The 15394-nt window shown below is 38.5% G+C and overlaps 1 protein-coding gene across 3 annotated transcripts in view; it reads left to right on the forward strand.

Annotated features, from left to right (window-relative positions):
- arl13b (ADP-ribosylation factor-like 13b) overlaps positions 1 to 7402 on the forward strand; it is a 93261-nt gene extending 85859 nt beyond the window's left edge. For all 3 annotated transcript variants that reach the window (XM_041210990.1, XM_041210991.1, XM_041210992.1), the window contains 2 exons: positions 4624 to 4702; positions 4799 to 7402. In XM_041210990.1, coding sequence (XP_041066924.1) covers positions 4624 to 4700 — 77 coding nt within the window. In that variant the 3' untranslated portion in view covers positions 4701 to 4702; positions 4799 to 7402. The remainder of the gene's footprint in view (positions 1 to 4623; positions 4703 to 4798) is intronic.
- The last annotated feature ends 7992 nt before the right edge of the window (positions 7403 to 15394 follow it).

Raw genomic sequence — 15394 nt, forward strand, 5'->3', positions numbered from 1 at the left:
ATCTGTCAGTCTTTAGGATACATACTTAGCATCACACTGGCATTGAATATCATATACCACATTATTCATTTTTGAGATCGGCACAATCTTTTTTTGGCTTGACGGCAGCATCCTGTTAGTGGCGAATACCATTCGTGTTGCGACTTTATAGGAGCAGTGTGAAAAAGCCAGCTTCACCTGTTGCACAAATTTTTAAGATACCTTACCCTTCCAGAGTAATCTGAGGTAGACTGGGCACTTTTCACAACTGAAATTGATGGCCTAAGGCTCGTTCATGTGTTTGCATGATATACAGCACAAAATGAAATGATCATGGTAGCCTTATCCTGCAGGATGTCTTTGATGTGCCCTATATCAGCATCAAGCTTGTATGGTGAACAAGTGGCTTGAGCCCTATTTACGAGGTTGCCAATAAGGCCAATATTATAGCGTGTGAAACTGTAAGAATCCCAATGTGTATATTGACCAGTGAAAGTAGGCTTGCAGTAGACTGTGGCAGAGAACCGCCTGGCAGATTTCTCAACTAGTACATCAAGGAAAGGGAGTTCATTTGACTGCTCCATTTCAAAGGTAGAATGGCAGAAAGGTAGAAAGCGCAGAATGGATCCCATTAAGATATGTAAGGAAATTATTACATGCTGCTACGGATTTAAATATTGCAAACGTTTCATCTACATATTGGAAATATGCAATTGGTAGGAGGTTAGGTGTCATTCCATCAAAGCCACGTTTCTCATAGGACCCAACAAAGATGTTGCGAGAGCTGGGCCTAGAGGGGATCCCATGGCAACGCCATCTACTTGGGCATACATGGTATTGTTAGAGCCGAACTCAACTGCACTAGTTGCTGAGTTCATAAGCGCAATGAATTCTGTTTCACACAATGGTGGCAGGCCTAGACCGCCATGATAGAATGCTGCAGCACAAATATCTGTGGCTTCCTCAAGTGGAACATTGGTGAATAGGCTGGCAATGTCAAATGAGCACATGGACACACATTGCTATCGATGAACAAGTCCTGTATGGTCTTCGGAAATGTGAAGGAATCTTTCATCATATATCTGAAAAACTTGTTCAAAACTGGTTGCAACAATTCGTCCAACCATTTGGTCAATTCATGCTGTGCAGTACCAGTCATAGATAAGATAGGGCTTAAAGGGACATCAATTTTATGTGCCTTTGGTAGCGCACACATTTGAGGATGCAGCGAGTCATGAGGATGAACCCTGTCCTATATATCGTGCAGCAGCTCATCGCTCTTGCACAAGTCCAGCAAGCATTTTTTTTTTAGCTTACTTTCAAGCAAGGCTGTCCAGTCATATTGAGTGGCAGGTCCAATGGATATGAATTTGACTAGTCATTAAGAATGGTGTGCATTTTGTTGATATAGTCACGCTTGTTAAAGGTGACTATTCCCATCCCTTTGTCAAGTTTACTGATGTGTATGTCTGGATTGGTCTTAAGATCTCGCAATGCTGTGAGACATTCTCATTGCATGTGGAAATCAGACAGTCGTTCGGAATCCCACAATATGCTTGCGCTAGATCAGCTAGGTGCGCTTTCAAGGATTCAGCATCTTCAGTGAACGCTGGTTTGTTGCGGGATAGTTGGGAGTAGAGGAGTTCGAACTCAGCAAATACCTCTTTCCGTTTGATTTGGGATGAAGGCACACCAAAATTGAAACCATGAACAAGAACTCTGACTCCTCGTTTTCTGAGAGTACATGGTCAGAGAGATTTGTTACATGTTTAGTGCGTCATTAATTGCATTGCCAAACTGCATCCACTTAAGTGAGTTTATAGTGCAAACGTGTTTCAAACAGGTACTGTTTATAGCGTGGTCATCTATTGAGCCAATAAAGCGGCATAAGCAGATCAAATCAAAAAATGAAAGAACCTTTTCTGCTCTCACTTTCTATGTTCACTCTGATTCTCGCTTGTATTATCTGTTTTATGCCCCTTTTTTCTGCTTCATTTTACTTTGTCTCTTGCGTCATTCAGGAAGCTCTGCGTTTGGTTGCACTACCTTTCTCCATCATGGAAATGTACCTGAACTGTATCCAAACCATCTTCTCTGTAAATACAGTACATTATTTTGTTACAGTTTTGCCTGCCAATCTACACGATTACTATCCCAGATTATATTAGGATAATTAAAGTCTCCAATTATCACTACTCTATAGTCTTTTGATTCTCTTTGATTAGTTGGTGACCCATAGAATACAATTCTATTGTTTTTTAATTCTACCAAATAGATTCTGTCTTTGATCCCTCACGGATATCCTCTCCCTCTCCAGCACTGTAATATTCTCCTTAATCAATACTGCCATCCCTCCTCCTCTCTGTCCTGGACACCTGATATCCAGGAATAATTAGTACCCAGTGCTGTCCTTTTTTGAACAGGTCTCCGTTATCCCCACATCATATTCTGATGTGGTTACTTGCATCTGCAGCTCACAAACTTTATTTACCATTCTCTGTGTGTTCACATACATGCGCTGTAAACCTAATTTAGACCTTATTTCAATCCCTTTTAGTCTGATCCCATGTAATGCCTTACTATTTCTTACTCTACTGCCCAATCTGTCCCAATCCTATGTGGACCTTGTTTCTCCTTTCTAATGCTACATCCTGGTTCCCATTCCCCTGCCAAGTTAGTTTAAACCTTCCTGGAAAAAAAAGAGGTCAGAGTGGGAATAGGACGGAAAACTAAAATAGTAAGCAACCAGAAGCTCAGTCATGCTTGCAGACTGAATGGAAGTATCCAACACAGCAAGCACACAATCTGCATTTGGTCTCCCCCAAAAGTAGAGGAGACCACCATCCTGCAGCTAAGTGGTCAGTGTTAATATGAGCATTTTATAATATGTTGGAAGCATTTTCTAGCTACAAGGATTCTAACACCTGATTGCTATCTAGCGGCCCTTGTTGTAAGTATACCTATGTAGATATTGTTTAGTAGCAAGCTTAGGCTTGACTATGATGCTCTCAATAAGTAAACAGTCTGTGCTGTTAACACACATGATCAAAACTCTATTTAAAACTCTATCTAAAAATATTTATCTTTGTGGGCCAGGTACCCACAAGCAACTACCACTTGTAGAACCATAACTGTGGCAAGTAATTTAACGCCTTCAGAAGAGGAGCATGTGTAAGGTACAGGATTTTTGGTAAAAGTTATTATGGCCACTTCGTGTGAAGGGAGAAAATTGGAAAGAAATGAACAAAAAGAGAAGTCCAATAAATTAACGTATCACTGCAGCACCCGGTGTTGTTTCACTGACCTAATTAATATGTAATCTTTACTATTTAGATTACTAATCTAGTTATCCTTATAATTCTGCTTTATTGTGGAACACTAGTAAGATGAAAATAAAATCCTTTTCTCCTTTGTTCCTTTCTTTTTCACCCTTGTTTCCCTCCTTTGATATTGAGTCATACTGAAGCAAAATTCAGTGGGTGCAACAGCTCCCTTCCCAAATATATCACTCTCATATGCACTCACACACTCATACATGACATAATAACTGATTTCCCACCTATCCAATGGGCAGTTGGGCCAATTATAGCATGGCTCTGATCAGCTAATTAACCACTGACCTTTGTAGCTTTTTAAACACAAATTGTGAATGATATTTCATTTGAATTAATAAATCTCCTCATAAGGATTTGGTGAGAATTGGTGTGAACTTTGTTTATAGAACAGATACTGCACTTTCAGTTGAAAGTAATTCATTGCCTAAGGTGCCATAAGAGAAATTAACATGAGTATTGCTGAAAAAAGACACAGCTAGACAGTTAACTGTCAGTCTTCAGTTATGGTGCATTCTCATGGCAATGCCTCTACCAATTAGAATCAATTTACCAACCAATCAGCACTCTCTTCTCGTGATGTATAAATTGTTGTTCCCTTTACATTTGATATTCTTGCAAATTATCTTGATGAGTGCAAGATGAAAAGCTTTGACATCTTTTTTCAGCAATACTCAAGTTCTATTCTACCAAATGACTATCAGAAATTAACATGATAGATGCTCTATAAATAAATGCAAGAAGAACCCAAGTGTTGTCCAGAGTAGTACAACATAGTCATGTTATTTAAGACCAAGTATATGAAAATTATTTCTCTAACAGTAATTTACCCTTGTTACGAAGGTTTCAGTGTGTTAATAAACTGTGAAAAAAACTGTTTTGAGAAGAACTAAGGTTTTGCTGAAAAAAGACATTTTGTCAAAGATTGACTCTGGTCAAGGCATTGCTTAGAGTCAAGCTGCCTGGTTTAAATTTCAAACAATGCTTGGCAATTAATAGTCAGTCACCAATAAGTAGTGCATTCTACATGGCAATGCCTCTACCATTCAGAGTCCACTTGCCAACCAGTCAGCACTCTCTTTTCTCATACAGTATAAAGTTGTTGCTTCCCCTGACATTGGTATTCCTGCAATTATCCTAATGAGTGCAAGATAAAAAATTTCAACAAAATGTCTTTTTTCAGTAATACTCAAGTTCTGTACTACCAAACAACTATTTTTACAATTGGTTTACACTCTAGTTGGTTGGTGCTAATTAGGAAATGCCATTATTTCTAATATCTATTACATTTCCCTTTTAATTTATTTGACAGATTTTTACAGTAAGCCACTGCCACCAGTACAAGTGAGCCAGAAACCAAATGCTGATACCCATGAAGTCATCTCCTAGCAGTATGGATCTCTTGTTACTCCTTGACCAGAAATAAAAATATAGTGTTTGAAGTAGTATTCAATAAATCAAACCTATGGTTCATTCTTTTTCATCAGGAAAGATCTAAAGAACTTATCAAGAAGGAAATGAATCTATTGTCACCTTTCAGAACAAAACAGCTTTCCATTCTGCTTTCGAGGACACTATTGAAACTTCATCGGCATGTTTGCAATGGAAATAAATGGCTGAAATGGACAGATTTTAGCTTTGAGGAACATGTTGGACAGATATATTAGACATACGGTATATTTTGTAAACATAGGGGAAGGAAGAAGCAGTGAGACAATACACTATAGAAGTATTTTTTCTGCTGTTTCAGCCAGTAGAATTTTGTATCAGTTGAAAATTTCATGAAGATGCACTGAAACCTGACAGAAAAAAACATAACTTTTTTAATATAAGATTTGGTATTTGTATAGTACAGAACATTTTTATGCCATTTGTGCTTAATGTCTTTTGAGCAATATTTCTAGAAAATACAGCATAGTCATGTGACTAATTATGTTTAGAACTGCAGATATTTTGGGTTTTGCTTCAAAGTTCAAGAAATAACTTCTATTTAAGCGGTTTTGAAACTCAGTTGGATTGGATGTCTGCAAACACTAATGTAGCGAGGATGTGTTATATGTTTCATGGAGCAAAATGTTATTTTTTTAAAATCACATGTAATATTGGCAAGCAATAATCCCTTCACCTTCCTCATATACAGTTGAGTTGACTCTGGGTGTGATCTTATAACTGCTTACACAAGTATCCCAGTTTTTAAATTGCAGAAACACTTGTCATTAAAAGGCTCACATATTCCACGATCATAGAAAACAAATCAGGGTTTTGTAGATACAGTCAAATGAGACATTATTTTAGAAGTAGCTTGTATTTTCCATCCTGAGATGTAGATCGATCTGTTCTTGTAGAGAGCAGCTGTATAATGTAGCATACGTCAGTGGTCATAAAAGTTGTCTGTAAAATTTAGATTTTTTTATCTTAATTAAACGACCCATCTTGTATCTGTAATGTTTATTCCTTTTCTTAAAATGTTCGAGTTTATTTGTTTATAATAGTTATTAATTGTATTTATCAGACTAGTTTGTGACAGTTTTTAAAGCACTTTCAAGTATCTTTCAAAAAAAAAATCTTGCATTTTATAAAAGTATTACGTGCTGTTAAAAGGATACAGTGAATCACTTGGTAAGACCATAAGAAGTAGGAGAAGGCCATATGCCCCCTCAAGCCTGTTCCACCATTCAGCAAGATTATGGCTGCTCTTTGACTACAACTCCATTTTCCCCACTTGATCCTCATATTCCTCGATTCCCTTAAGGCACAAAAGTCTGTTAATCTCAGCCTTGAATATGCTCAACAACTGAGCATCCAACAGCCCTCTATATACAGCATTTGAAAGATTCACAACACTTGAGAGAAGTTACTCCCCATCTCAATCCTTATCCTGCAACAGGGCCCCTAATCCTTGATTCTTAGCCAAGGAAAATATAATTGAAAATTCTGTGAATGCAAGCCCTCAGAATCTTCTATGTTTCAATGAAATCGCCTCTCATTATTGTAAACTTCAGAGAATATAAGCTTATTCAATCTCCTTAGAGCACAAATAATCCTCTTATTCCCAGAATCAATCTGATAAACTTTCATTGCACTACCTCTAAGGCAAGCATATCATTCCTGGATAAGGAGACCAAAACCGTACACAGTACTCCAGTTGTGGTATTGCCAAAGTCCTGTACAATTGCAGCATGACTCCTTGACTTGGGTACTGCAATCCCCTTGCAATAAAAGCTAACATACTATTTGCCTTCCTAAGTGTTTGCTGTACTTCTTTGTTATCTGTGTTTCTAAAATAAAAACAGAAAATGCTGGAAATATTCAGCAAGTCTAAGAGCATCTATGGAGAAAGAAACAGAGTTAATGTTTCAAATAGATGATCTTGTGTTAGAACCATATAAAACTAGCTAACAGCACAGATGAGTGATTGAAGCTGCCGCCCTATTGCACAAGATACCACTAATAATGGTGAATTCATTTTTGGTAAGAACATTATAAACTATCAGATTTGTAACATTAAATATTTGTCAAAATATTTATTTATATTTCTGATTATAAATTTCTTTTTTTTCTTCTTCCAAACACTAAGTACACAAATTTTACCACAGTCAATTGTTACTATTTGTTTTGTTTCAGGATAAACAAGGTGTTAAATAATGTACTCTACATTTTTTTAAAAACCCACCTTATTGGTTTGCCTGAAAATTTCTTGTAAAAAAAAAAGCAAGGCTATTCTCTTGTGTTTGAAACATCAATAACAAGTATTACAAATTTAATATTTTGATTTACATTGTGCTTACATTTAAGCCCAAGTTTACTTAATTACGTTTCTTTTTGAAAGTAGTTATGTCTATTATTTTGAACATTTTTGTAGTAATATCTATTTGTAACCCAGTAATCATTTTTTTTAAATGTACTGATTTGTAAAACATATTTATCAGTTTATTTAAAGTCAGTACTATGTGGCAGAGTTGAAATGTTGCTGTAAAATGTCTTAGTCAAAAGCTAATATCTGATTAAAATCAGTTGTATTATACTTTGGGGCTTCATTTAATAACTGAAGATTTTATGATCTTTTAAAATAAAAAGGATACCTTTTAAAAGGTGTTGCATAGTTCTTTTACTATCATTAGTTTGGAGATGAAGGTGTAACACAGTAATTCAACACAGCTTCATCAGTAATTACTCCTTTTTACCTCTCATAACCAAGGATTGAACGCTCAGATCATCTCTGGGGCATTCCATATAAATGAAATAAATCCATACCAAAGTAATTGTTAGTGGATAAGGTGAGACTGTCTCCTTTTACATCTGTGCATTTGTTCTGATTGAACATTATGTAAATTGAGTTATGAGGGTAGGGCAAAGAACAGTCACCCAAATTAAAATACTCAAAAGAAAGCAGCAATATCAGCCAGTCCAACTACCAGAGCACTGACCTCGTGAAGGAGGTATGGAAACTTGAGCAGCATGCTTGTTCATCCCATGGCTAGTTTTGATTTGTGAACTGTGCAGGAAAAAGTGCTTGTTTCATTTTGAATATGAAGCATAAGCCATCAGCAGAATTTAAGAAGTAGAACCTCAAAGGTAATAATCTCTGGAGTATCACCTGATTCACATAGCAAATTGCATAGGGCAAATAAGATTAGAGAAATGAATACATGGCTCAAAGACTGGTATGGGAGAAGTGGGTTCCAGCTCGTGGGGCACTTGCACCAGTATTGGGGAAAGTAGGATCTGTACCGTTGGAATAGTCTACACCTGAACCATGCTGGGACTGGTGTTCTCGTGAGCCACATCCACAAATATCCCCATCATCAATGATGGGGGAGCACTGTACATCAGTGCAAAAGATAAGGCTGAAGCATTTGCTACAATCTTCAGCCAGAAGTGTCAAGTGGATGAACCATCTCGGCCTCCTCCAGAGGTCCCCAGCATCACGGGTGCCAGTCTTCAGCCAATTCGATTCACTCCACATGGTATCAAAACGGCTGAAGGCACTGGATACTGCAAAGGCTATGGGCCCTGACATTATTCCAGCATTAGTACTGAAGACTTGTGCTCCAGAACTTGCTGCTCCCCTAGCCAAGTTGTTCCAGTACAGCTACAACACTGGCTTGTACCCAGCTATGTGGGAACTTGCCCGGGTATGTCCTGTACACAAAAAGCAGGACAAAGCCAACCTGACCAATTACCGCCCCATTTTAGTAATGGAAGTGGGCATCAACAGTGCTATCAAGCAGCACTTGCTTATCAAAACCTGCTCACTGGCACCCAGTTTGGGTTTTGCCAGGGTCACTCAGCTCCTGACCTCATTACGGCCTTGGATCAAACATGAACAAAAGAGCTGAACTCCTGAGGTGAGGTGAGAGTGACTGCCCTTGACATCTAGGCCATATTTGACCGAGCGTGGCATCAAAGTGCCCTGGCAAAACTGGAGTCAGTGGGAATCAAGGCAAAACTCTCCAATGGTTGGAGTCATACCTAGCACAAAGGAAGATGGTTGTGGTTGTTGGAGGTCAATCATCTCAGCTCCAGGACATCACTGCAGGAGTTCTTCAGGATAGTGTCCTCAGCCCAACCATCTTCAGCTGCTTCATCAATGACCTTCCTTCCATCATGAGGTCAGAAGCGGGGATGTTCCTTGATGATTGCACAATATTCAGCACCATTTGCGACTCCTCAGATACTTAAGCAGTCCATGCCCAAATGCAGCAAGACCTGGACAATATCCAGGCTTGGGCTGACAAGTGGCAAGTAACATTCATGCCACACAAGTGCAAGGCAATGACCACATCCAACAAGAGAGAATCTAACCATCGCTCCTTGACATTCAATGGCATTACCATCAGTGAATTCCCCCACTATCAACAATCTGGGGGTCACCACTGACCAGAAACTGAACTGGACTGGCAATATAAATACTGTGGCTACAAGAGCAGGTCAGAGGCTAGGAATCCTGCAACAAGTAACTCACCTCCTGACCCCCAAAAGTCTGTCCACCATCTACAAGGCACAAGTCAGGAGTGTGATGGAATACTCTCTAATTGCCTGGATGAGTGCAGCTCCCACAACACTCAAGAAGCTTGACACTATCCAGGACAAAGCCACCCACTTGATTGACACCACATCCACAAACATTCACTCCCTCCACCACCGACGCACAGTAGCAGCAGTGTGTACCATCTACAAGATGCACTACAGGAATTCACCAAGACTCCTTCAACAGCACCTCCTAAACCCATGACCACTACTATCTAGAAGGACAAGGGCAGCAAATAGATGGGAACACCACCACCCGGAAGTTCGCCTTCAAGTCACCATCCTGACTTGGAAATATATCGCTGTTCCTTCACTGACACTGGTTCAAAATCCTGGAACTCCCTTCCTAACAGCACTGTGTACCTACACCATGTGGTCTTCAGCGGTTCAAGAAGGCAACTCACCACCACCTTCTCAAGGGCAACTAGGGATGGGCAATAAATGCTGGCCCATCCAGCGAATTTCACATCCCGTGAATAGTATTAACACAATAGAGAGGGATGATCTAAGTTCAGGAAACCAGGATGTAGAGACGGTTTGGGTAGAGATGAGAAATAATAAAGGCAGAGAGTCACTTGTGGGAGTGGTGTACAGGCCTCCTAACAGTAACCACATGGTAGGGCAGAGTATAAAGGAAGAAAATAATGAGAACTCAGAAAGGTACAGCAATAATCATGGGGGATTTCAATCTACATATAGACTGGATAAATCAGATGGGAAAAGGTAGCCTAGATGAAGAGTTCATAGAGCATTTTAAGGATAGTTTCTTAGGACACCATGTTCTAGAGCCAACCAGAGAATAGGTTATACTAGACCTGGTATTGTGCAATGAGACAGATTAATTAATGATCTCATAGTGAAATGCCCTTTGGAAGTAGCGATCATAATATTTTACATTCAGTTTCAGGGAGAGAAGGGTAGGTCCAAGGCTAGTGTATTAAACTTAAATAAGGCCAATTATCAGAGCAGGAAAGCAAAATTAGCCAAAGTGAACTGGAAAATGAGATTACAAAATAGGTCAATAAGATGCTGTGGCAGGTATTTAAGGGGAGATTTCAGAATACTCAGAATAGATACATTCCAATGAGAAAGAAATATTCCAAGGGGCGGATCCACCATCCATGGTTAACTAAAAAAGTTAAAAAGATAGTATCAAACTTACAGAAAAAGCATATAATTGCGCAAGGATGGGTGGCAAATCAGAATACTGGACAGAATATAAAGAACAGCAAATAAAGACTAAAAGATTAATAAAGTGGAAAAATTAGAGTATAAGAGAAAGCTAGCTAGAAATATACAAAGAGATAGTAAGAGTATAGAATTCTATAGAATTTTGGGTGTGGGAAGGAGGGGTTCGATTCATAGGATACTGTCATCAGTACTCAGGGAAGAAGGAGCTATTTCTTTGGGATGGGTTCCACTTAAATTGGGCTGGGACAATGTCCTAGCCAATTGTATAACTTGGGCTGTGGATAGGGCTTTAAACTAATGGGGCGGGGCAGTCAAGTAAAGGGGCATTTTGAAATCCAAAAAGGAATGTCAAGGCAACTGAACAGTGTAGTGACATAGGAAAGACAAGCAGAGTGGGACAGAAAGGTGTAGAGAATTTAACAGCACAATCAAGTAAGGTCCATACAGAGAATCATTGTAAAAAAATGAAATTGAAGGCTCTTTATCTGAATTCACATGGCATCCACAAAAACATAGATGAACTAGTGGCAAAAATAGAAGTAAATGGTTTATATTTAATTGCCATTAGACCGACATGATTACAAGGTGACCAATGTTGGGAGATAAATTTCCCGGGGTACACAATATTTTGGAAAGGCAGACAGAATGGCAAAGGAAGAAGGGTAACCCTGACAGTAAAGAATGAGATAAGGACATTAGTGAGAAAATACCTGGGCTCAGAAGAATCAGTATGGGTGGAGATTAGGAATAGCAAGAAAACGCTGGTGGGAGTAGTTTATAGTTCCCCTAACAGTCGTTATACCCTTGAATGGAGCATTAAACAAGAAACTATTGGAACTTCTAACAAAGGCAATGTAATAATTGTAGAGAACTTTAACCTTCATAGCGAATGGAACAATCAAATTGGCACGGGTGGTCTAGAAGATGAGCTTGGAAAATGTTTTTCTGACAGATTCCTGGAGCAATATATTGCAGAACTGACTAGGGAAATAACTATTTTAGATCTAGGGAAACATTTTCCCCCCCATCAGGGGTGCGCCGCTATTTTACGTGGGCGGGCTGATAGTTTTCTTTTGATTAATTTTTACAATCCTTTTAAAGATCTTATTATTGTAGAATTAGGAGTCTTGATATCAGATGTCAAAAAGCCTATTATGTGGTGTGGGGATTTTAATGCACATAGTCCGAAGTGGTGTAGTGGTCATATATATGGAAATGGGAGGATGGTGGAAGACTTATTTGACCATTGTAATCTGGTGTGCTTGAATGATGGGATGGGCACTAGAATAATTATTGGTAAAAATACTTTATCGTGCCTGGATCTAATGCTCGTTTCCAGTGCTTTGGAAGGAAGATGTGAATGGGATTTTAATGAAGACTCTACAGTTGGACGTGATCATTTTTCCATATGGGGAAGAGTAGGGTTGCGTTTGATTGAAGACTTAACAAAGGTGAATTCACAGTGATGTTTTTGTAAAACATAGTGGATGGTTTTTCTGAAGAGGTGTGCGGATAGCATTAAAGCGCTGGGATTTACGGAAAACGTGGATACTTTAAATAATAACTTAAGTGATATAGTATTGGATGCTGCAGAAGTGTCTACTCCATTAAAGAAAGGAATAGGGAAGAAAAGAATTGTGCCTTGGTGGAATGCGGTTTGTGATTTGGCGATAAAGGAGAGGGATAAAGCTTTCAAGTTGGTGCACAAAGCTTATGTGTTTGAAGCAGTATTACATCATAATAGGAAGAAAGCCACAGCTTATCGAGTTATTAAGTGTGAAAAAAGGAGTATTGGAGGAGCTACTATGATAGTATAGGGAGAGATACATTGATAGATGATGTTTAGGAGAAAATTAGGAGGATTAATGGAACTTGTAAGATTAAAACTATTCCAGTATTGCTAAAACCAACCTGGAAAAGGCAAATATATTGTCAAAGGTTTTTGCTAAGATACATAGTAGTGATAATTTAGATCCTGAATATTATAGGATCCACAAATCTTTTCTTGAGAAAAATCAGGATATTCTCAGGAGGAGTGAAAATAAGGGCAATCCTGTAAATGATTGGTTTACTTTAGGTGAGCTGAAACAGGCAATTAACAATACTAAAAATACAGCTCCTGGAAAGGATCTAATGTGCTATGAAATGTTTTGCTACATGGGGGATGGGGTTTCAAAAGTATTTCTTGAGCTTTTAATTTAGTATGGGAGAAGGGTACTTTGCTATTGTAGTGCCAATTGGAAAGCCAGAAAAGATTTATCTAGCCCGTCATCATATCGGCCCATAGCATTGACATCCAATATTTGTAAAATAATGGAGCACATGGTTACTGGACGGCTCTCTTATTATTTAGCAAGCAGCTTCTGACGCAGTATCAAAGTGGGTTTAAGGAGTTTTGTTCCACACTGGATCAAGTGATGAGGTTAGATACTGATATCTTAAGAAAGCTTTATATAATAAAGAAATCCTTATAGCAGTCTTCATTGATATTGAAAAAGCATATGATATGCTGTGGAAAGATGAGCTTTTATTTAAGTTAAAAGGCTTGGGTATAGAAGGGCGTATGTTTAATTGGATAAAGGATTTCTTAGTAAGTTGTATCATGCAGGTAGGGTGGGCATGGAATTATCGGATACAGCAGTGGTAGAGAATGATACACCACAGAGAAGTGTGATTAGTTTGGTTCTTTTTAATATTTTGATTAATTTTATGATTATGTGGGTAAGGATGTGGGATTGTCATTGTATACAGATGATGGTGCAATTTGGAAAAGATAAGAAGTGTTAAGTATGTACTGAATAAAGTTCATGAAGTTTTAGGGGCATTGGAGCACTGGTCTAGGCAGTGGGGATTTAAAATTTCTAATTCAAAACTCAGGCAGTTTTCTTTACAGGAAAGAGAAATCTGCATGGCAATATTTTGTATCTATATCGTAAAACCAATCGAGATGGTAAAGGTGTTTAAGTTTTTAGGGAGCTGGTTTGATTGCGCTCAGACATGGAAAATACATATTGTAACAACAGTCATTACTGTAAAAATGTGATTAATTTAATGAGATGTATTGCTGGATATGATTGGGGACCAGATAAGAGAACTTTATTAAGAATATATCAAGCAATGATACAATCAGAGGTTGACTTTGGATGCCAGGCATATGGATCAGCAGCAGAAACCTTATTGGAAATATTGGACATAATTCAGTCTCAATCATTTGGAATTTGTTCTGTTGCTTTTATTTCTTCTCCAATAATAGCTCTACAGGTGGAGAATGGAGAAATGCTTCCTGAAGTAAGGAGAAGGTGGATGGATTTGAATTATTGGGTGAACTTGGTAGTGCAGAAAGACAACTATTTAACCAAAAGTGTCTGTCAAGATAGCTGGGAGAATGGATCGCAAATGAAGGGGAAGTTTGGAGGGGGGGTGCAAAAGGTGTTTTAGTGGATTTAGTGGGGAGGCAGTGGCGTAGTGGTATTGTCATTAGACTGGTAATCCAGAGACCCAGGGTAATGTTCTGCGTTTGAATCCCACCATGGCAGATGGTGAAATTTGAATTCAATAAACATTTGGAATTTTAAAAGTCTAATGATGACCATGAAACATTGCTGATTGTACAATGCCACTTAGGGAAGGAAATCTGCTGTCCTTACCTGTCTGGCCTACATGTGACTCCAGATCCACAGCAATGTGATTGACTCTTAAATGCCTTCTGAACAAGGGCAATTAGGAATGGGCAATAAATGCTGGCCTATCCAGCGTTGTCCACATCCCATGAACAAATGAATAAAAAAAAGTTGGGCCTGCAAGTTTTTAATATCAGCATACATGCATGCTGGTCAGGAACTCTACTGTAGTACTTTCAACATCCAACAGTTGGTTTTATAATACTGGACAAATTTAAAGGAAACAGTATAGGTTTTAATTTGTCTAGTTTCGTAAAAGAATATATAGATAAGAATTGGTTAGCTTATATTCAACTTTTCCTGATGGTTCTATTGATCCAGGGATGGGAAGGACAGGTTCAGCAGCTTTTTTTTCCTGAATTTAATGTTAAGATTGTGAAAAGGTTATCTGATAGTTTATCAGTATATTCAGTTGAGTTGATGGCAATTATGTTCGCTTTACCATGGGTAGTGGAGGTAAAGCCACTGAGCGTCATTATTTGTTCAGATTCATCATCAGCATTGGTTTCTATCTAACCTTGTTTTTCTGAATCCAGACAGGATTTTATTTTTAAAAATTTTCATTTATCGCATAACATACATAGTTGGGTACTGTAGTGGGTTTTTTTATGGATGCTAGCACAAAAAGGTGTGGTAGGGAATGAGGTAGCAGATTTGTTGGCTAAAAGTTCTATAAATCATTTGATTCCAAATATTGAGATTTCATTAGGGAAGACAGAAATTAAACCTATTATTTAGGGAAACTATATGCATTATGGCAACAAAAGTAAGAGATGGACGAGAAAGGAAGACATTTATGTCAGATTAAAAACAATGTGAATTTATCTAGTAACTTCACTGGGAATTGTAGAAGGGATGAGATGATTATGAGCAGGATTAGAATTGGACACTGTGAGTTCAATAAGTCTCTGTCTCTAATAGGGAAACACGTTGATGGTTTGTGTCAGGAGTGTGGGGAGGGTTTCCTGTAATTGGTGGAGCATGTTTTATTACACTGTGCGAAGTTTGCAGCTGAAAGGAGAATGATGCAGTCTAATTTACAATATAGAACAAAAGAAATAGGAGCAGGTGTAAGCCATTTGGCCCCTCAAGCCTGCCCCGCCATTCAATAAGATCATGGTTGATCTGCTCCAGGCCTCAACTCCTCTTTCGTGCCAGCTCCTCATGGCCCTCAACTCCCCA

This window comes from Carcharodon carcharias, chromosome 18 (assembly GCF_017639515.1).
Source record: "Carcharodon carcharias isolate sCarCar2 chromosome 18, sCarCar2.pri, whole genome shotgun sequence".
NCBI lineage: Eukaryota > Metazoa > Chordata > Chondrichthyes > Lamniformes > Lamnidae > Carcharodon > Carcharodon carcharias.